Below are 14,891 nucleotides of genomic sequence, written 5' to 3' on the forward strand. Positions count from 1 at the left end.
TTGCATTGCATGCATGATCCTGGCACTTGGAGAAACCCTTTCCATCTACAGAGAGCGTCGCTGATCCTGTGATGTGATTCACCTAAGCCGATCTTGGAGGTATGGGGTTCCCCGGTCAAACCTAGAGACCTTCTATTATTATAAAACCTAGCTCCTAGCCAGGGGAGGGTGGTACACAAGGCGCTAGAAGACCTGTTTCTACTATCATTGTAACATGATTTCTCCCTTTGTGTTTTATGGAATTGTAACAATGCTGATGGTTTTATTTCTAATCATTTGCCTGCTTATGTTAGCCAAAATACCGCAGCTTAGAGCACGTAGTTAAAAATAAACATTTTAAACTTTTCCGTGTCTGATTACTCACGTTGTGGACTGGTATGAGAATAAAAACGAAAGTGTTCTTGATTCCCACCATTCCTGAGAGTACCCTAAGTCGCTTGTTCTGGGTGGTCTAATCATTGGTAGCTTCACTGTAGTACGCAGAACGAATGAGACACTGATGCTAGTCGGATAGGGGTTCTGGGTACTGAGGCGAGTTTTTTGGTACACCACAATTCACTGAGGTCCTGGTTTCCTGTGCATAGTTCTGTGCATGAGCAGAATCCCCGCAACACTGGCTTTGGCTGCAAAGCAGGTGCTGGATTTACTGCTGTCATAATACCCATCAGCTTCATAATCGACGCTGTGCTCTGGGAGCGGAACCACTGCTAGTATGATCAACCTCTGGACCTTTAACAATACTGAGGGACAAAAGGATCTCTCCAATTCTTCCTTTGTGGTTTCCTGGTGGACTTCTATTTTGAGGGAGCCCTATTGTTGGACTCACCAGTCAAAGGTGAACTGTAGGGGGACCTGTAAGGTACCTGAAAACAGTAGTGGTGTTTTCCAAAATAGTACAGGACCTTAAGGAGTTTGACTTCCCTCTCCATGGCATTTGAATGAATTTTCCCACACTTCTTGACATGATGCAGCCCAAAATACCAAAGGTAAACGTTGTGACGGTCCAAGATCAACATTTGTTTCCTCAGACATTGTACCCCTAATGTTGCACTTAATAAACACGTTACTTACCTTCAGTAACACTTATATGGTAGAGATTATCTCGCCGCAGATGCTGTACCATTGAACAATCTCCAGACATCACACTGGATCGGTGAATCTTTCCAAAAGCAGTACACCTGCATGCCGGTAGATGCCATTGTCCGGCTCCATGGGGCATCATCGGTGTCCTCTGTGCCAGAAGTGATGTGCACGGTGCCTATAAAGGCACCACCTCAGCACACAGACGACAGTTTTGTTCCCCGCAATCTTCCATGTCAGGAGCCTAGAGCCGCAAAGAACCGTGACCACTAGTGTGAAATTAAGGCCCTGAAAAGGTAACAGCCCTGTAACTAAAAATCAGTTTGCAGAGCGAGTAGAATGGGTTGGTAGGTCGATAAGGAATCTGTGGATAGACAGATTCTCTACCAGATAAGGCGTTACCAAAGTTTTTTTGTTCGTTTGATAGCGACTTCTAGCCACAGGTTCCTTCCCTTACAATAGATGCCTAAACCAAACCTCATCAGAGGTGGGTTTGCGAACCATATTTAGATTAGAAAGTCCTGCAGGACCGAACAGGCAAACTGCCAATCCCGATGGACCCAATTGTCTAGGCAGTAATGCTTTGTGAACGAGTGCAAAAAAGCCCACGTTGCAGCCTGAAAGATGTCCAGGATCTAAACTCTATGTGCGAATGCAGTGGTCACAGCCTTTGCTTTGGTGGAATGAGCACGCAAGCCCTCCAGGGGTTACTTCTTGGCTAATGCACAGCAGATCCTAAAGCAGAGCACAATGAATCAGGAGATGGTTTGTTTCTGCACAGCCTTCCCTTTCTTGGCTCCGACATACCCAAGAAGAGTTGATCCTTCACCCAGAATTGTTGTGTGCAGTCGAGGTATAACGACAACACTTTTTTTTGGGTCCAGCTGTTTGATTCTCTCGTCTTCTTTAGAGGGATGAGGCGGAACGTAAAAGATAGGCAAGGTGATGGGCTGGCCTAAGTGAAACGGGTGGACTACCTGCGGTAAGAAGGATGCTTGTGTCGGAAGGACCAGTTTGTCTGGAATAAGATAAATGTACAGAGGCTGAAATGACAGCATCTGCAGTTCACTGACCCTCAGAGAACATGTAATTGCCACCAGAAAGGCTGTCTTGATAGAAAAGAACCCAAGAGGGCAGTTATGAAGCGGCTCAAAAAGAGCGCTCATAGGAAAATTAAGAACCAAACATTGGCCCCATTGGGGCATAACAAAGGGATCGGGAGAAAAAATTAGCTGAACACCTTTAAGGAACCTATTTACAACAGGGGACTTGAAAAGGGCGTGCTGATATGGCAGCAGCAGAAAAGATGATAGACAAATAAACCTTCAACATACCCTAGCCTAGCAGGGCTCTGCATTGTGTAAGTATAAACAAAAGAATTTGGGAAAGGAGTGCAGATAAAGCGCCAACCTGTTTTTCTGTACACCCTGGCACAAACGGTCGATGTATACTGTCTTGATGGAGGGACGCTGATCTGCCAAAATAAAATTGCAGACTTCGGGCAGAAACTGATAACTGTCGCCACTCAATCTCTACACATAAAGGTGGAGCCTTGACTGGTTTGGGTGGAGAACCCTCTCCCGCAGCTGTGACAAGATACTGCTACAAGGGCAGCCTGATCGAAGGACCGATGGACAAGATCAACAGACAGGGATACCAGGCTCTCCGAGGCCAGGCTGGAGCCACAAAAATAACCTAGGCCCAGTAATTTCCAATTTTATTGAGAACTCTGGGCAGGAGTGGGATTGGTGGAAAGGCGTACAGAAGGACAGAGCTCCAATCGAGACGTAAAGCGTCTCTGAGCGACAGCCAGCACACAGAACTACTGACATTGCGCATTCTCGATGGTGGCAAACTGATTTAACCAAGGCTCTCCCCACTGCTTAAAGAGACCTTGCACCACCTCCAGTTGGAGACATCACTTTAGGCTGAGTTTTCTGGGGTTCTGAGAGAGAGCCAGGAGTTAAATCACAAGGGAAATGCCCCCCGTTCCAGCCAGGTCCAGAGAGGCAGAGCCTCTTGACAGAGGGTCAACAATTCCACTCCATCCTGTTTGATGCAGTACCACATGCGTTGGTGTTGTCTGAAAGCCTGCACTAGTCTTCCCTTGATGGAGGGTAGAAAAGCTTTCACTGTCAACCGTATTGCTCAGAGCTCCAACAGTTTGATGTGGAGTCTGGATTCCTCCGGAGACCAGAGTCCCCTGACCTCCACCTCCCCCAGATGGCTGCCTCAGCCCAGGAGTGATGCATCTGTCACTACCATCAGATCGGGTTGAGGAATGGAGAGGGGTCTGTCGCTGACTCAATTGCGCTTCATCAGCCATCACTGCGGAGCTTTTGCAGTGCCCTACAAGATCTAGACCAGTGAGAGGGATTACCCGGATGCTACGCCCACTGCAACTTCAAGTCCCACTGCAGAGACCATGTGTTCCAATAGGCATGTGTCACAAGCAGGATGCAGGAGGCCATGAGAACCAGCAGCCTCAGTCTAACCGAAATCCAGGACAGTGGCTGGAACATTGGTCTCATAGCATGACTTAAGATGATAAGCCCGAAACTGCACTGTGTCCAGAACAGCTCCGATGAGAGGGAGTGTCTGAGAAGAGATCATGTGTGACTGCGGCCCGTTGATACTGAACCCTAGGGAGTGCAGGAGGTTTATCGCTGTCTGGAAGTGGTAGACTACCACCTAGGACGAGCCTGCTTTCAACAACCAGTCGTCGAGATAGGAGGAAGACTGGAACCCCTCTTTGCAGATGATATGCAACCACAGCCAGCACCTTGGTGAACACTAGAGGGGTGCCGGTAGGCCAAAAGGGACCACAACAAATTGAATATGCATGAGGCCACTGTGAACTGCAGGTGTCTGTAGGCAGACAGGACAAAAATGTGCAAGTATGCTTCTTCAAATCTAATCTTACCATCCAGTCTCCCGCGTCCATGGCAGACAGGACGCGAGCAAGTATGAGCATTTTGAATTTCTCCTTTTTCAGGAAAAAAGAGGTCTAGGCTAGGACAAAGGCCACCGACCTTTTTGGGCACCAGAAAGTAGCAGGAACAACCATAACCTACTTCTGACGCCAGCACTCTCTCTTGGGCTTCTGTGGCCAAGACACCTGCCACTTCCAGGCAGAGTAATGAGATGTGGTCCTTCATCAGCCTGTCGCAAGGAGGTGGCATGGGTAGAGGGGTACACAGTCCTAACTAATTTGTAGGAAACGTATGACAGTCTCATCCTTCAGGAACAGCTTGAGAAAGTATGGCTCGGGCCATCAGCAACAGCTTGGCCAGGCTGGTAGAAGAGAACATTTTACCCAAGGTATTCAGCTTTTCGGATTCCCTGTCCAGGAGAGTGGTTGGGAATGCACCAGGATTTATTTGGAAGGGGACACTTGGACCACAGCTTGCTCCGGGGTGGGGTTTGTTGTGAGAAAACTGGGTCCCCTAGGGTAGGGAGTAGGTGGCAGGCAACTGAGCTCTTCACAGGAGCCCCTGCGCAGGGCTTGGATCAGGCCCCAAATATGACTTCTGTGAGGGATTTGTAAAACGGAAGAAGCCGTTTGGATGGGGTGACTCCCGGCTGAAGCACCTCAGTCAAGACATTTCTTCTTGACCACCCAATGTGGGTAGCTGAAGGTCTAGGTCCTCAGCCGCCCTTCTCACCACCACAGATAATGAGGCTCTTTCCTATGTAGCCACGGTAGGAGGAGAAACCAAGCCAGTATCTGGAGAGGTGTCCAGTCCACTGGCATCTGCTACATCTTCACACCAGGTGCTCAGTGACATCTAGGGACTGGTATTCACCAGGGCCCAGTGACCTCTTTCAATCATCTCCCAAGTCCTAGCCCAAAGGAATAGGGCACATGTTCTTGACTGGGTGGTCAGCCCTCAATAAGCACCAGTCGCTATCAGACGATGCCCATCAGGCTCTGTGTCAGTCAGGGGATGAGTATGGGGAATGCGCCGCTAGTGGGAGCCAGCAGCACCTGGGACGTTGGCAGTGGAGCAGATGACAGAGAAGGTCGATGTAGCTCAACCGAAGCCGCTCTGGATCCATCCCTGGATCTAAGTGCCCAAATGCCACTGGGGGGAACCCACCGGCGGAAGACCAGTATGAGCCATTGCGAGCCCGCAGGGCTCAAATGTGCTCGAGCAGGGACTGCACGTCCAAATATGCGGTGCATGGCTCCATAAAAATCACAAACTTTGGTGGGGGTTGCTCTGGGTCCAGGAAACTTGGAAAGGTGCGAAGACTGCCCTAGCGCAGCCTCAACCAGAGCCAGTGGTCAAAAAAAGAGAACCAGAGCCAGGCCTAGAATGCTAATGCTCCAGCATTTCATTGATGACTTTGACGGACGGGACAAAGATGAAGACTCTTCAACTTCTTACTCTTATTCCATTTGAAGGACTTACCTGAATGCCTGGATGACTCCGATGACTATTGAGGTGACTCTGCAACCGATCCCGGAACCTTCCTTTCGACAGGGATCGAGAAAGTTACGGCATCACACGTCGAGCAGCAATGAGCTTGTGGGACCGCTCCCTCAAGACCTCTGGGTGCATGGCTCGACGACTGGTGTAGGTCTTGGCGTTGTGGTCTCGCTAAAGACACAAAAAGACTAGGTATGGGTCAGTCACCAATATTTGTCGGTGACAGGCACCACAGGGCTTCAAACAGGACTACATTGTGGACATCCCTGCCACACCAGGAGAAAAAGTCAAAAAATTAATCAATAAAAAGACGAAAAAGAGAGTCAAAGACTGGGGGTAGCTCTTTTTCAGATCTGCACTAACTGGCACAGAAAGAAAAGAGCGGATGTTAGCGCACTGGGTGGTGCCTATATTAGGGCCCGCGCACTTCATTTCCACCACAGACGACACCTACCGGCACGCAGGGGGACTGCTCATGAAAACATTGCCGGATCCAGTCAGACACCTAAGGATTTATTCCGAGGTAAGTAACCTGTGGCTAGAAGTCTCTATCAGATAAAAATGTTAATAAAATTCAGAAAAGAGCAACTCCAGATTTGCGTCCCAGGTAATAGAAAAAGGACAAAACATCAGTGAGCCAGAGCGGCACCTTTTGCAGCGCCAAGATATAGGCTTGAGCAGGAGTCCAGGGGGTGGTGCGAGCTGTGGCAAAACCTAATGGCACCGGAGAGCAATTACAGTTTCTGGATCTAGTATGCCACCTGGCAGAATTCTACTATCTATACTATCTGCAGGAAGAAGTATCTATCAGAAATGTTGAGTCAGGGGATAAGTTAGCAAGAGAAATGTTTACTAGACACAAGATTGGAACTCATCTCTTGGCTTGCAAACCCAAAAACACCTCCACAGGAAAAAAAACACTGCTTTTCCGCAATTGTAAGAAAAGGAATATAAAGAACAAAAGACTGTCCTAAAAACCTGTAGCCACTAGGTGGTAGGTCCTATATTCCAGTTAATTTGGTCACAAAAACATTGAGCTAAGCTCTGTTTGAGGACTCACTGCACATAAGAGGCAGTAGGACCTCCAAAGATGGCCTTCAAGAGAGCTATCACAGCTGGTACCTTGTGAATACAAACAAAATATATTAAGCATGAAATGTAGTTTTTGATAATTCTGTGTTATCTATACCTAGGACTATCAGCACGGCATATGGGAATAATTCAAAAGCATATGAATTTAAAAACAGGTGAATCTAAGAGCGATGCATTGCTGCAAAACATCACCATTTTAAGTGCCGTATTGTTGAAATCTGACATGCATGAAAATACACACTGAGGAATTTCAAAGTCAACATAGAAACAACACATTAAAAGCAAGTGAATGAGAAAAGAACATAAATGCATAGTAAAATAAATTCAGACTTTTCCGTTTGTTTTATAAATTAAAAAAGTTAAGAGTCTGAGGACAAATTATTCAACTGTTTATCATACATAAGACTGCATGACTATAATACAAAGGGCTTATCTTTTTTCATTTAACGTTACAATATACACAGCAAGTCCGGACTAGATCTTACAATCTGAACACAGGTATATTACCTTTTTCCATGCTGTTTAAGTTTACAATGCACAGAAGTCCTGTAACCAAACTGTGCAGTAAAGCACACAAAACTGGACTGTAACATAACACAGTGTGCAGAATTACTGGGCTTTTTCATTTTTTTTTAAAGTAAATAATATTTCCTTTAAAGTCTCACATTTTTGGTGCTTGCTAAAGTGTGTCAATGGGCACTGACAAATTGACCCTCATATGTTTTTCAATCTTACATTCTTAGTCCGCAGAAAGAACTGGGCCTGTTTGTATATTGCTAATGTTGCTTTAAAATTTTCCAGACATTGTATTTCCGTAACTCATGGATGTAAACATTTCTGAATTCAGTTCAAAAATACTTAACAATTCAATACACGAAGATTATGCACTTGATAAAAATGGGATTTATGACATGTACAGCCTCGTTTATTCAATCTAGGAACGGCAAACGTCCAGACTTCCTCTGAGAGTGTAAAAACAAACTGCTTGTTGCTCATTCCTAGCTGATTTCACGCGGCTTTCCCAGTATATATTCCCTGTGCTGAATAACCAAACTATTGTTTATTATGTCTCAGCTCATCTCCCTATCCCAGTTCAAATAAAAAAATAGTTCTCTGATTACATGTCACGGTTATAGTTTAGTAATGCCCACCCATAAAAGGCATTACATTAAGCAACAGCCTAGTAGACTGTGTTGTTTTAAGGCAGCATAACCCTAACCAATGAGGCACCTTTTAAAAACCACCATATCACCTCACATCTCCCAAACTTCAGATTGCCTTTGCTTTAACTCATAGTATTCTTTTGGGCCTGTACATGCTTTCACGTCTTCTTGTGTTACTGGGGAATACACATCACCGGCTGTTTCCAAATATTCTGAATCTAGTGTCCCTTATAACTTCAGGAGCCTGAACAAAAGCTTATAGTGTAACAGATACGATACTGTTGAATAAGGTCTAATATGTGCAGTACACAGATTGCTATTAATGTATGGCTATGAGTTCAGCAACAGTTCCAGTTTTGTATAAGCAATAGTACAGCCATAATTTCAACTGACGTTTAAAAATGGTCTAGTTACACCTTGTGTAAAAGTGCAGAACTGCTACATTATTGGTTACAGACATCTATGTGCTATAAAACAGCTTTGGTACAATAAATTATCAAAAAGGAAAATAAATTTTTGTAAAATTCACAGCATAATTGTGAGGCAAAAAAAGCAGTCACATAAAATTCTGCAGTTTTAAAAATGTTCAGAATGAACAGAAGACCTCTTTGTGCAGAAGTAATGGTGGAGATACCACGTGCTGAGAAAAAGCAAAATAAAGTAATAAAAAGCAGGAAGGAACACAGTTGTAGTTATTTCCATCAAACGCAAACCACTACTTCTGCGACCTTCAACCAATAAGGAAGTCAAATTTATGACACACGCAAAGTGACTTTGCAATACCCTACAAACAGTGGGTCACAAAAGTCTATTTTAAAAGAAAGGCCTCTTGAATTACCCATTCTCTGTGTTTTCATCATTAAGGACCGTCTGCAAAAGCATGTCCAAAAGTGATTGCATCTGAAATGGTAGGCTCTAACTCAAGAGTCCAAATCCATAAGGCCAAAGGTTATACCAAAGACCACCACATAGACCTCCCAACATAGGCAAATATAAACCTGTTGATTGCTTCTCAGTGCAACTTAGTAATGAGACTGGACATGCTCCAGCACTACCTGACTGTGGCCTCTATTTGGCGAGCCCCACAGTATTTCATTTTAGCTGCTGCTTTACTCCTCAGTAGGTTCAGACAAGGAGAGCTCTGATGACCGCCACTTAGCATGCTTGATGTGCCTTCTGCATTCCATTGCAACCGTCCCTTTATACATTAAGAGATGCATTTTGCTTAGGGACCCCTCCAAGACAGTGCTGCCTTTTCTTTGCCTGTATTTTGGAGGTTTCCAATCCCCAAATTACACAAAAGGACTCATAGGGCCCATTTTTTGTAAATGTGCAGTTGTATTTTTTTTTTTTTATCTTGTTGGCAACAGGCTATGGATAGAACACATATCTGTGGCTGATTATTACAAACAAAATAAAAAGTGATTGGGCTGTGGAAAGTTAAAATGGGAGAGCAAAAGGAGAGGCACCACCTCCGAGCAATCCAAAAAACATGAATTTGGATATGGCTCTTTAAAAAAATAATAAAAATACTTTCACTTAATTGTCTCTTTGAAATCTTTTCAAGTTTAAAAAAATAGTCAGCTTTGCCCTCTTGTAGCGGTTCAGTGTGTTTATCTCCTCCTGATTCAAGCAGCTTTGCACTTGCTCTTTTTGGGAAAACACCACTTCTAAAAACACACACAAACAAACCTAGTTTGAAATCAGTCACGAGCTAGCTACAGGACTTTGCTGAACACAAACTCCTGTCATTGGAGACTCTTCTCTATCAATTCCTTGCCTCATTGTCAGATGTCCTTCAGTTACAAAATGGGCAGGCCCAGTGTTTGCAGGAAACTGGTATGTCGGATGCCCTCCTATGCCAGTCTCTTGGCGTGGATTAGAGTAGACTGTCAAATTAATGTCCAAGGATCCATTCTGTCCAAAGTCCAAGGCATTAATTGCCACGGGGCGATTCTGGTATGCCTGATTACCTTGATTACCGGTAGAGGAGGAAGATGTAGAGGAAGTAGTAGTTGAGGAAGACAGAGATGTTAAGGAGTGGTGCGTGTGAACCACCTCCATAGAATCCTGGGTAGAGGAGCTACTTGTTGGAGAATTATAGACCCTAGGCCTTGTTCTGCTGCCCAAATGTTGCTGTCCATGGTGATGATGATGATGGTGGTGATGATGGTGAGAGCTATTAGTTTGGTGATGTAATGCATTCTGTTGTTGAGGAGCTACATGGAAGGTTGTTTCTTGAACTGGATGGGTTTCAACCGTGACTTTTATTGGATCTTCCGTACCAGTCCAACCAACCGGAGGAGGAAACGGTGGCCGCACCTACAATTGAAAACAAATATTTCAATTTTATTCAAATATGACCTAATAGATAAATATTTGTTGCTGAACAATTTCTAATACAAGAGTCTGATAACCAGGACCAATTGATAAAGGGAAAACTACTTACTTCTAACCACCGCTCGCCACGCCATAAATCTTAACCCAGTTAATGAACACTGAATAGTTCTGCTTACATACTTCATCTCAGAACACTTTACAAGAGACACTCAATAGCGACTCCAGTTCTGGTTAGATTGATTAGCCCAGAGCAAAAGAAAATTCAGCTTCGCTAAATACCATTGAGATTGTTTGACAAACAAGTATGAAACATCAAAAAGAATAAATGGAATTCACTTTTGTTAAATCATTTAAAGCTTTAAGCAGATTGGTCAAACCTCTGTTTGACCAAGAGGAGAACGTGCTATTTTAATTTAATCTTTTGCGTGATTTTTTGGAGAATAAAAACCATCTGAGAAGAGTGGGGCAATACAGGAAACTAATGTATGATGCAATTCAGAACATGGTGCTGCTCCTGTGCAAATAGACATTACCAAATAATTGGATTTTCAAAATCCAAGCATGGGATTATAGACATTTTCATTCATTCATTCAATATACTTTATTCGGCCACTAGGGCCATAAACGTACACACAAAAACTAATACAATACATATATTATAAAACAGAGAAGGATAAAACTACTGTATAATTTGTAATAAAACTTGTCCATAATGGTAAAAAGTCAAACAATGTACAGACCATAGACATAAAAATACATTCAAAAAGCCATATTAACACTTCTAAGTGCCAGCTAAAGTCACAAGGGATATCAACTACGTTGTAAGGGAGAAAAAAGCTTTCTACACAATATCCACATAGCCCCAAGGAACATCCTCAAAATATGGAGAACGGCTAAATTACTATGCTGGCCTAATTGCCAGACATTTTACATTTTGGTGAAGAATTAAAATATTGCCGTTGGTGGAAAATATTGGTAATTCCTACATCTTTTCCCTAGCTGAAAAGAAGGGGCAAGTTATTTATAATCCTAGTTCTCCGTCATGGAAATTCTATCAGAATTTATGAACAAAAGAATCTCTCTGGGCACGATCACAGAAACACCTTTTAAAAAAATAACATTTAAATTTTTTTTAAAACACCTATAATTTGGAACTTTTCGTGTTCATTATTTTACAAAATGCAGCCAAATCAGTCAAAGTATATTTGACTAAAAACACTACTATTTCGGTTTGTTACAAAATGAAAAAAGGCATTCGGTATAAGCTGGGTTCTGTGTAGGGTTTTAAGTATGCAGGAAGAATGGCGCTCTAAGCTGGTAGCGGTAAGTAAGGCAAATACAACAAGATAAATGATGCGGTGCTACTAGGTCAGAGGAAACCCCAATAACCCCTGAAGGGAGTGGCAAGGGCCCACTCTGTAAATGCAACAAAGGTCCTGTGCACACGTTTGGGTAAATACAAGTAAATGTCTGCATGAGAAAACACAATGTTATGGTAGGAATGGAGACAAGTTCAACACCAGTAGACGGTTTTCGTTTTGGTAAGATATATTTGAACCTTTATCTTCAGAAGGAGAACAAAACCAGCCGACACGTGTTTTGTCAATCGGGCAGTGTACCTGTGACCCTTCAGGGCTGAAAAAAGCACGGTTCGCTCAGTGTCGTGAGACCGGTGATAATTCCAACCCGGCCATAACGGGTTCTGAAATACAGGAAGGGCCAGTAGTGCCATGGAATCGTGAAGGGAAACACAGGCGGACAAATCAGTCACTTCCCTGTGTCTCCAACAAAAAGGGATGACAGGCGGGTTCAGCCGTCACCGGAGTAATCTCGTGAATCTGAGACAAGATGGGTATGTTCTTTCCGACAAAATGTAAGAAACATTAGTTAGTTAGATTCTTCACCTTAGAATATCCCCAGGCGTCAGACTGGATCCGGAAGATTTTTCGTCAGCAATACCCCTTGCGCGTCGCTAGGCGTAGTCTGCGGCTCCGCGTCCGTCGTCGGCGTCGTGCGCCGGAATAACGTCGGAGTACTTAGACGCCGCCCTCGCGCGCTGACGTCAGTTCTTGTACATAGCTTTCCGCGCCAGGAACGCAGAGCCATGCAAAGACCGACACTGGTGCCAAAAATAAAATCTAGGGGCCTGAAAAGGATAACCTTAACCCTAGATGTCAGTTCGCAGAACGGGGAGGATGGGTGGGTCGGTGAGGAATCTAACTAACTAATGTTTCTTACAGATACATCGTTACCGAAGGTAAGTAACTTGTTCATCTGAAAGAAACACGTTAGTTAGATTCCTCACCTTAGAATAGATACCCAAGCAATACCATCCCCGGTGGTGGGTCTGCGAACCAAGATCACACCAGAAAGTCCTGGAGGACAGAACGGCCAAAGAAGCCATCCCTCCGGACTTGGCTGTCAAGGCAATAATGCCTGGCAAATGTGTGTAGCGAAGCCCACGTCGCCGACTGACAGATGTCCTGCAAAGGGACATCCCGTCCCAAAGCAGTAGTAGCCGCTGTGGCCCGAGTAGAATGGGCGCGCAGCCCAACAGGAGGGTCCTTTTTTGCCAAGGAATAACAAATTTTGATGCACAAAACGACCCACCGAGAGATGGTCCGTTTGTGCACAGCTTTCCCCTTCTTAGCACCCACGTATCCAACGAAAAGTTGGTCGTCCACCCGGAACTGCTTTGTGCGGTCCAGATAAAAGGAGAGCGCACGTTTTGGGTCCAGACGGTGGAGCCTCTCTTCCTCTTTGGAAGGATGCGGAAAGAAGGTGGGCAAGGTGACAGACTGCCCAAGATGAAATGGAGTCACCAATTTCGGAAGAAAGGAGGGACGAGGCCGAAGGACAACCTTGTCCGGATGAACAGAGAGAAAAGGAGGCTTTGAAGATAAAGCCTGGAGCTCACTCACCCGTCTAGCCGAGGTGATGGCTACCAGAAAAGCAGTCTTAAGAGTCAGAAGACGAAGAGGACAATTGTGAAGAGGCTCAAAGGGAGCGCACATTAGAAATGTGAGAACAAGATTCAAGTCCCACTGAGGCATTACAAAAGGGACAAACGTGTGAGTAATGCTCTTTAGAAAGCGTGTAACTACAGGGGACTTGAAAAGAGAAGGCTGATCAGGAAGCCGCAAGAAGGCAGAGATGGCAGCAAGATAACCTTTTAGGGTGCCCAGGGCAGAGCCCTGCAGGGCCAAAGAGAGAAGAAACAGTAGAACCTCAGAAAGAGGGGCGGAAAGGGGATCCACAGCCTTTGCTGTGCACCATGCCAAAAATGTGTTCCACCGGCAGGCGTATACCGTCTTTGTGGAGGGACGCCTGGCTGCCAGAATGGTATCACAGACTTCAGGAGGCAAGTCAAATGGCATCAACTGCCGCCGCTCAATCTCCACGCATGGAGGTGGAGGCTGGACAGGTTCGGGTGGAGGACCGTCCCCTGCTGCTGCGACAGAAGATCCTCCCGAAGGGGCAGACGTATCAGAGGATCGGTCAACATACTAAGTAGCTCGGGATACCAGTACCTTCGTACCCAATCCGGAGCCACCAAGATGACTTGGGCCCGGTCGTGCCTGATCTTCTTCAGCACTCTGGGCAGAAGTGGTATAGGCGGAAAGGCGTACAACAGACCGCAACTCCACTCGTGACGAAAAGCGTCGCCGAGCGAGTGCCGCCTTGGAAATTCCAACGCGCAGAACTGCTGACATTGCGCGTTCTCTTCGGTGGCGAATAGATCTAACCAAGGCTCTCCCCACTGCTGAAAGAGACCTTGCGCCACTTCGGAGTTCAGACGCCATTCGTGATCCATCATGCACCGGCGGCTGAGTTTGTCTGCTCTGGCGTTCAGAGAGCCCGCCAGATGTTGAACCACTAGGGTGACGCCCTGGTGTTCCAGCCACGTCCAGAGGCGCAGAGCCTCCTGACAAAGGGTCCACGACCCCACCCCGCCCTGTTTGTTGCAATACCACATGGCGGTAGTGTTGTCCGTGAACACCTGCACAACACTTCCCCTGACAGAGGGAAGGAAGGCTTTCAGTGCAAGCCGGATCGCTCTCAACTCCAACAGGTTGATGTGGAGACTGAACTCCGCCGGAGACCAGAGGCCTCTGATCTCCGCCTCTCCCATATGGCCACCCCATCCCAGGAGGGACGCATCCGTCACTACGACATGCTCCGGTTGGGGAAGGAGGGCGAGGCTTCTGCCCATGACCCAATCGCGGTCCGTGAGCCACCACTGCAACTGCTGTGCAGTGCCCTCCGAGATCAAGACATGGTCGGACAGGTTGTCGTGATGCTGGGCCCACTGAAACTTCAGGTCCCACTGCAGAGCCCGCATGCGCCGTCTGGCGTGATGCACTAGTAGGATGCAGGAGGCCATCAGCCCCAGAAGCCGCAACTCTAGCCTGACCGAAACCCAGGATAGAGGCCGAAAGATGGGAATCAGGGCCTGAATATCCCGGACCCGCTGTTCCGGTGGATAGACCCGGAACTGCGCCGAATCGAGAACCGCTCCGATGAAGAGGAGCTTCTGAGAGGGACTCAGGTGTGACTTCGGCACGTTGATGGAAAACCCCAGCAAATGCAGGAGATCCGCCGTAGTCTGGAGGTGGGAGACGACTGCCTGGGGCGAGCCCGCCTTCAGCAACCAGTCGTCGAGATAGGGGAAGACTGGAACCCCTGATCTGCGCAGATGAGCTGCGACCACCGCCATCACTTTCGTGAACACCCGAGGGGCACTGGTGAGGCCGAAGGGGAGCACGGTAAACTGAAAGTGCTC

The 14,891-nt window shown here is 46.1% G+C and overlaps 1 protein-coding gene across 2 annotated transcripts in view; it reads right to left on the reverse strand.

Moving 5' to 3' along the window:
• Positions 1 to 6,978: 6,978 nt before the first annotated feature.
• Positions 6,979 to 14,891, reverse strand: part of DYRK1A (dual specificity tyrosine phosphorylation regulated kinase 1A) — a 551,386-nt gene continuing 543,473 nt past the window's right edge. For both annotated transcript variants that reach the window (XM_085621267.1, XM_085621268.1), the window contains exon 13: positions 6,979 to 10,090. In XM_085621267.1, coding sequence (XP_085477393.1) covers positions 9,476 to 10,090 — 615 coding nt within the window. In that variant the 3' untranslated portion in view covers positions 6,979 to 9,475. The remainder of the gene's footprint in view (positions 10,091 to 14,891) is intronic.

This window comes from Triturus cristatus, chromosome 8, assembly GCF_964204655.1.
Source record: "Triturus cristatus chromosome 8, aTriCri1.1, whole genome shotgun sequence".
In the NCBI taxonomy this organism is placed as follows: Eukaryota; Metazoa; Chordata; class Amphibia; order Caudata; family Salamandridae; genus Triturus; species Triturus cristatus.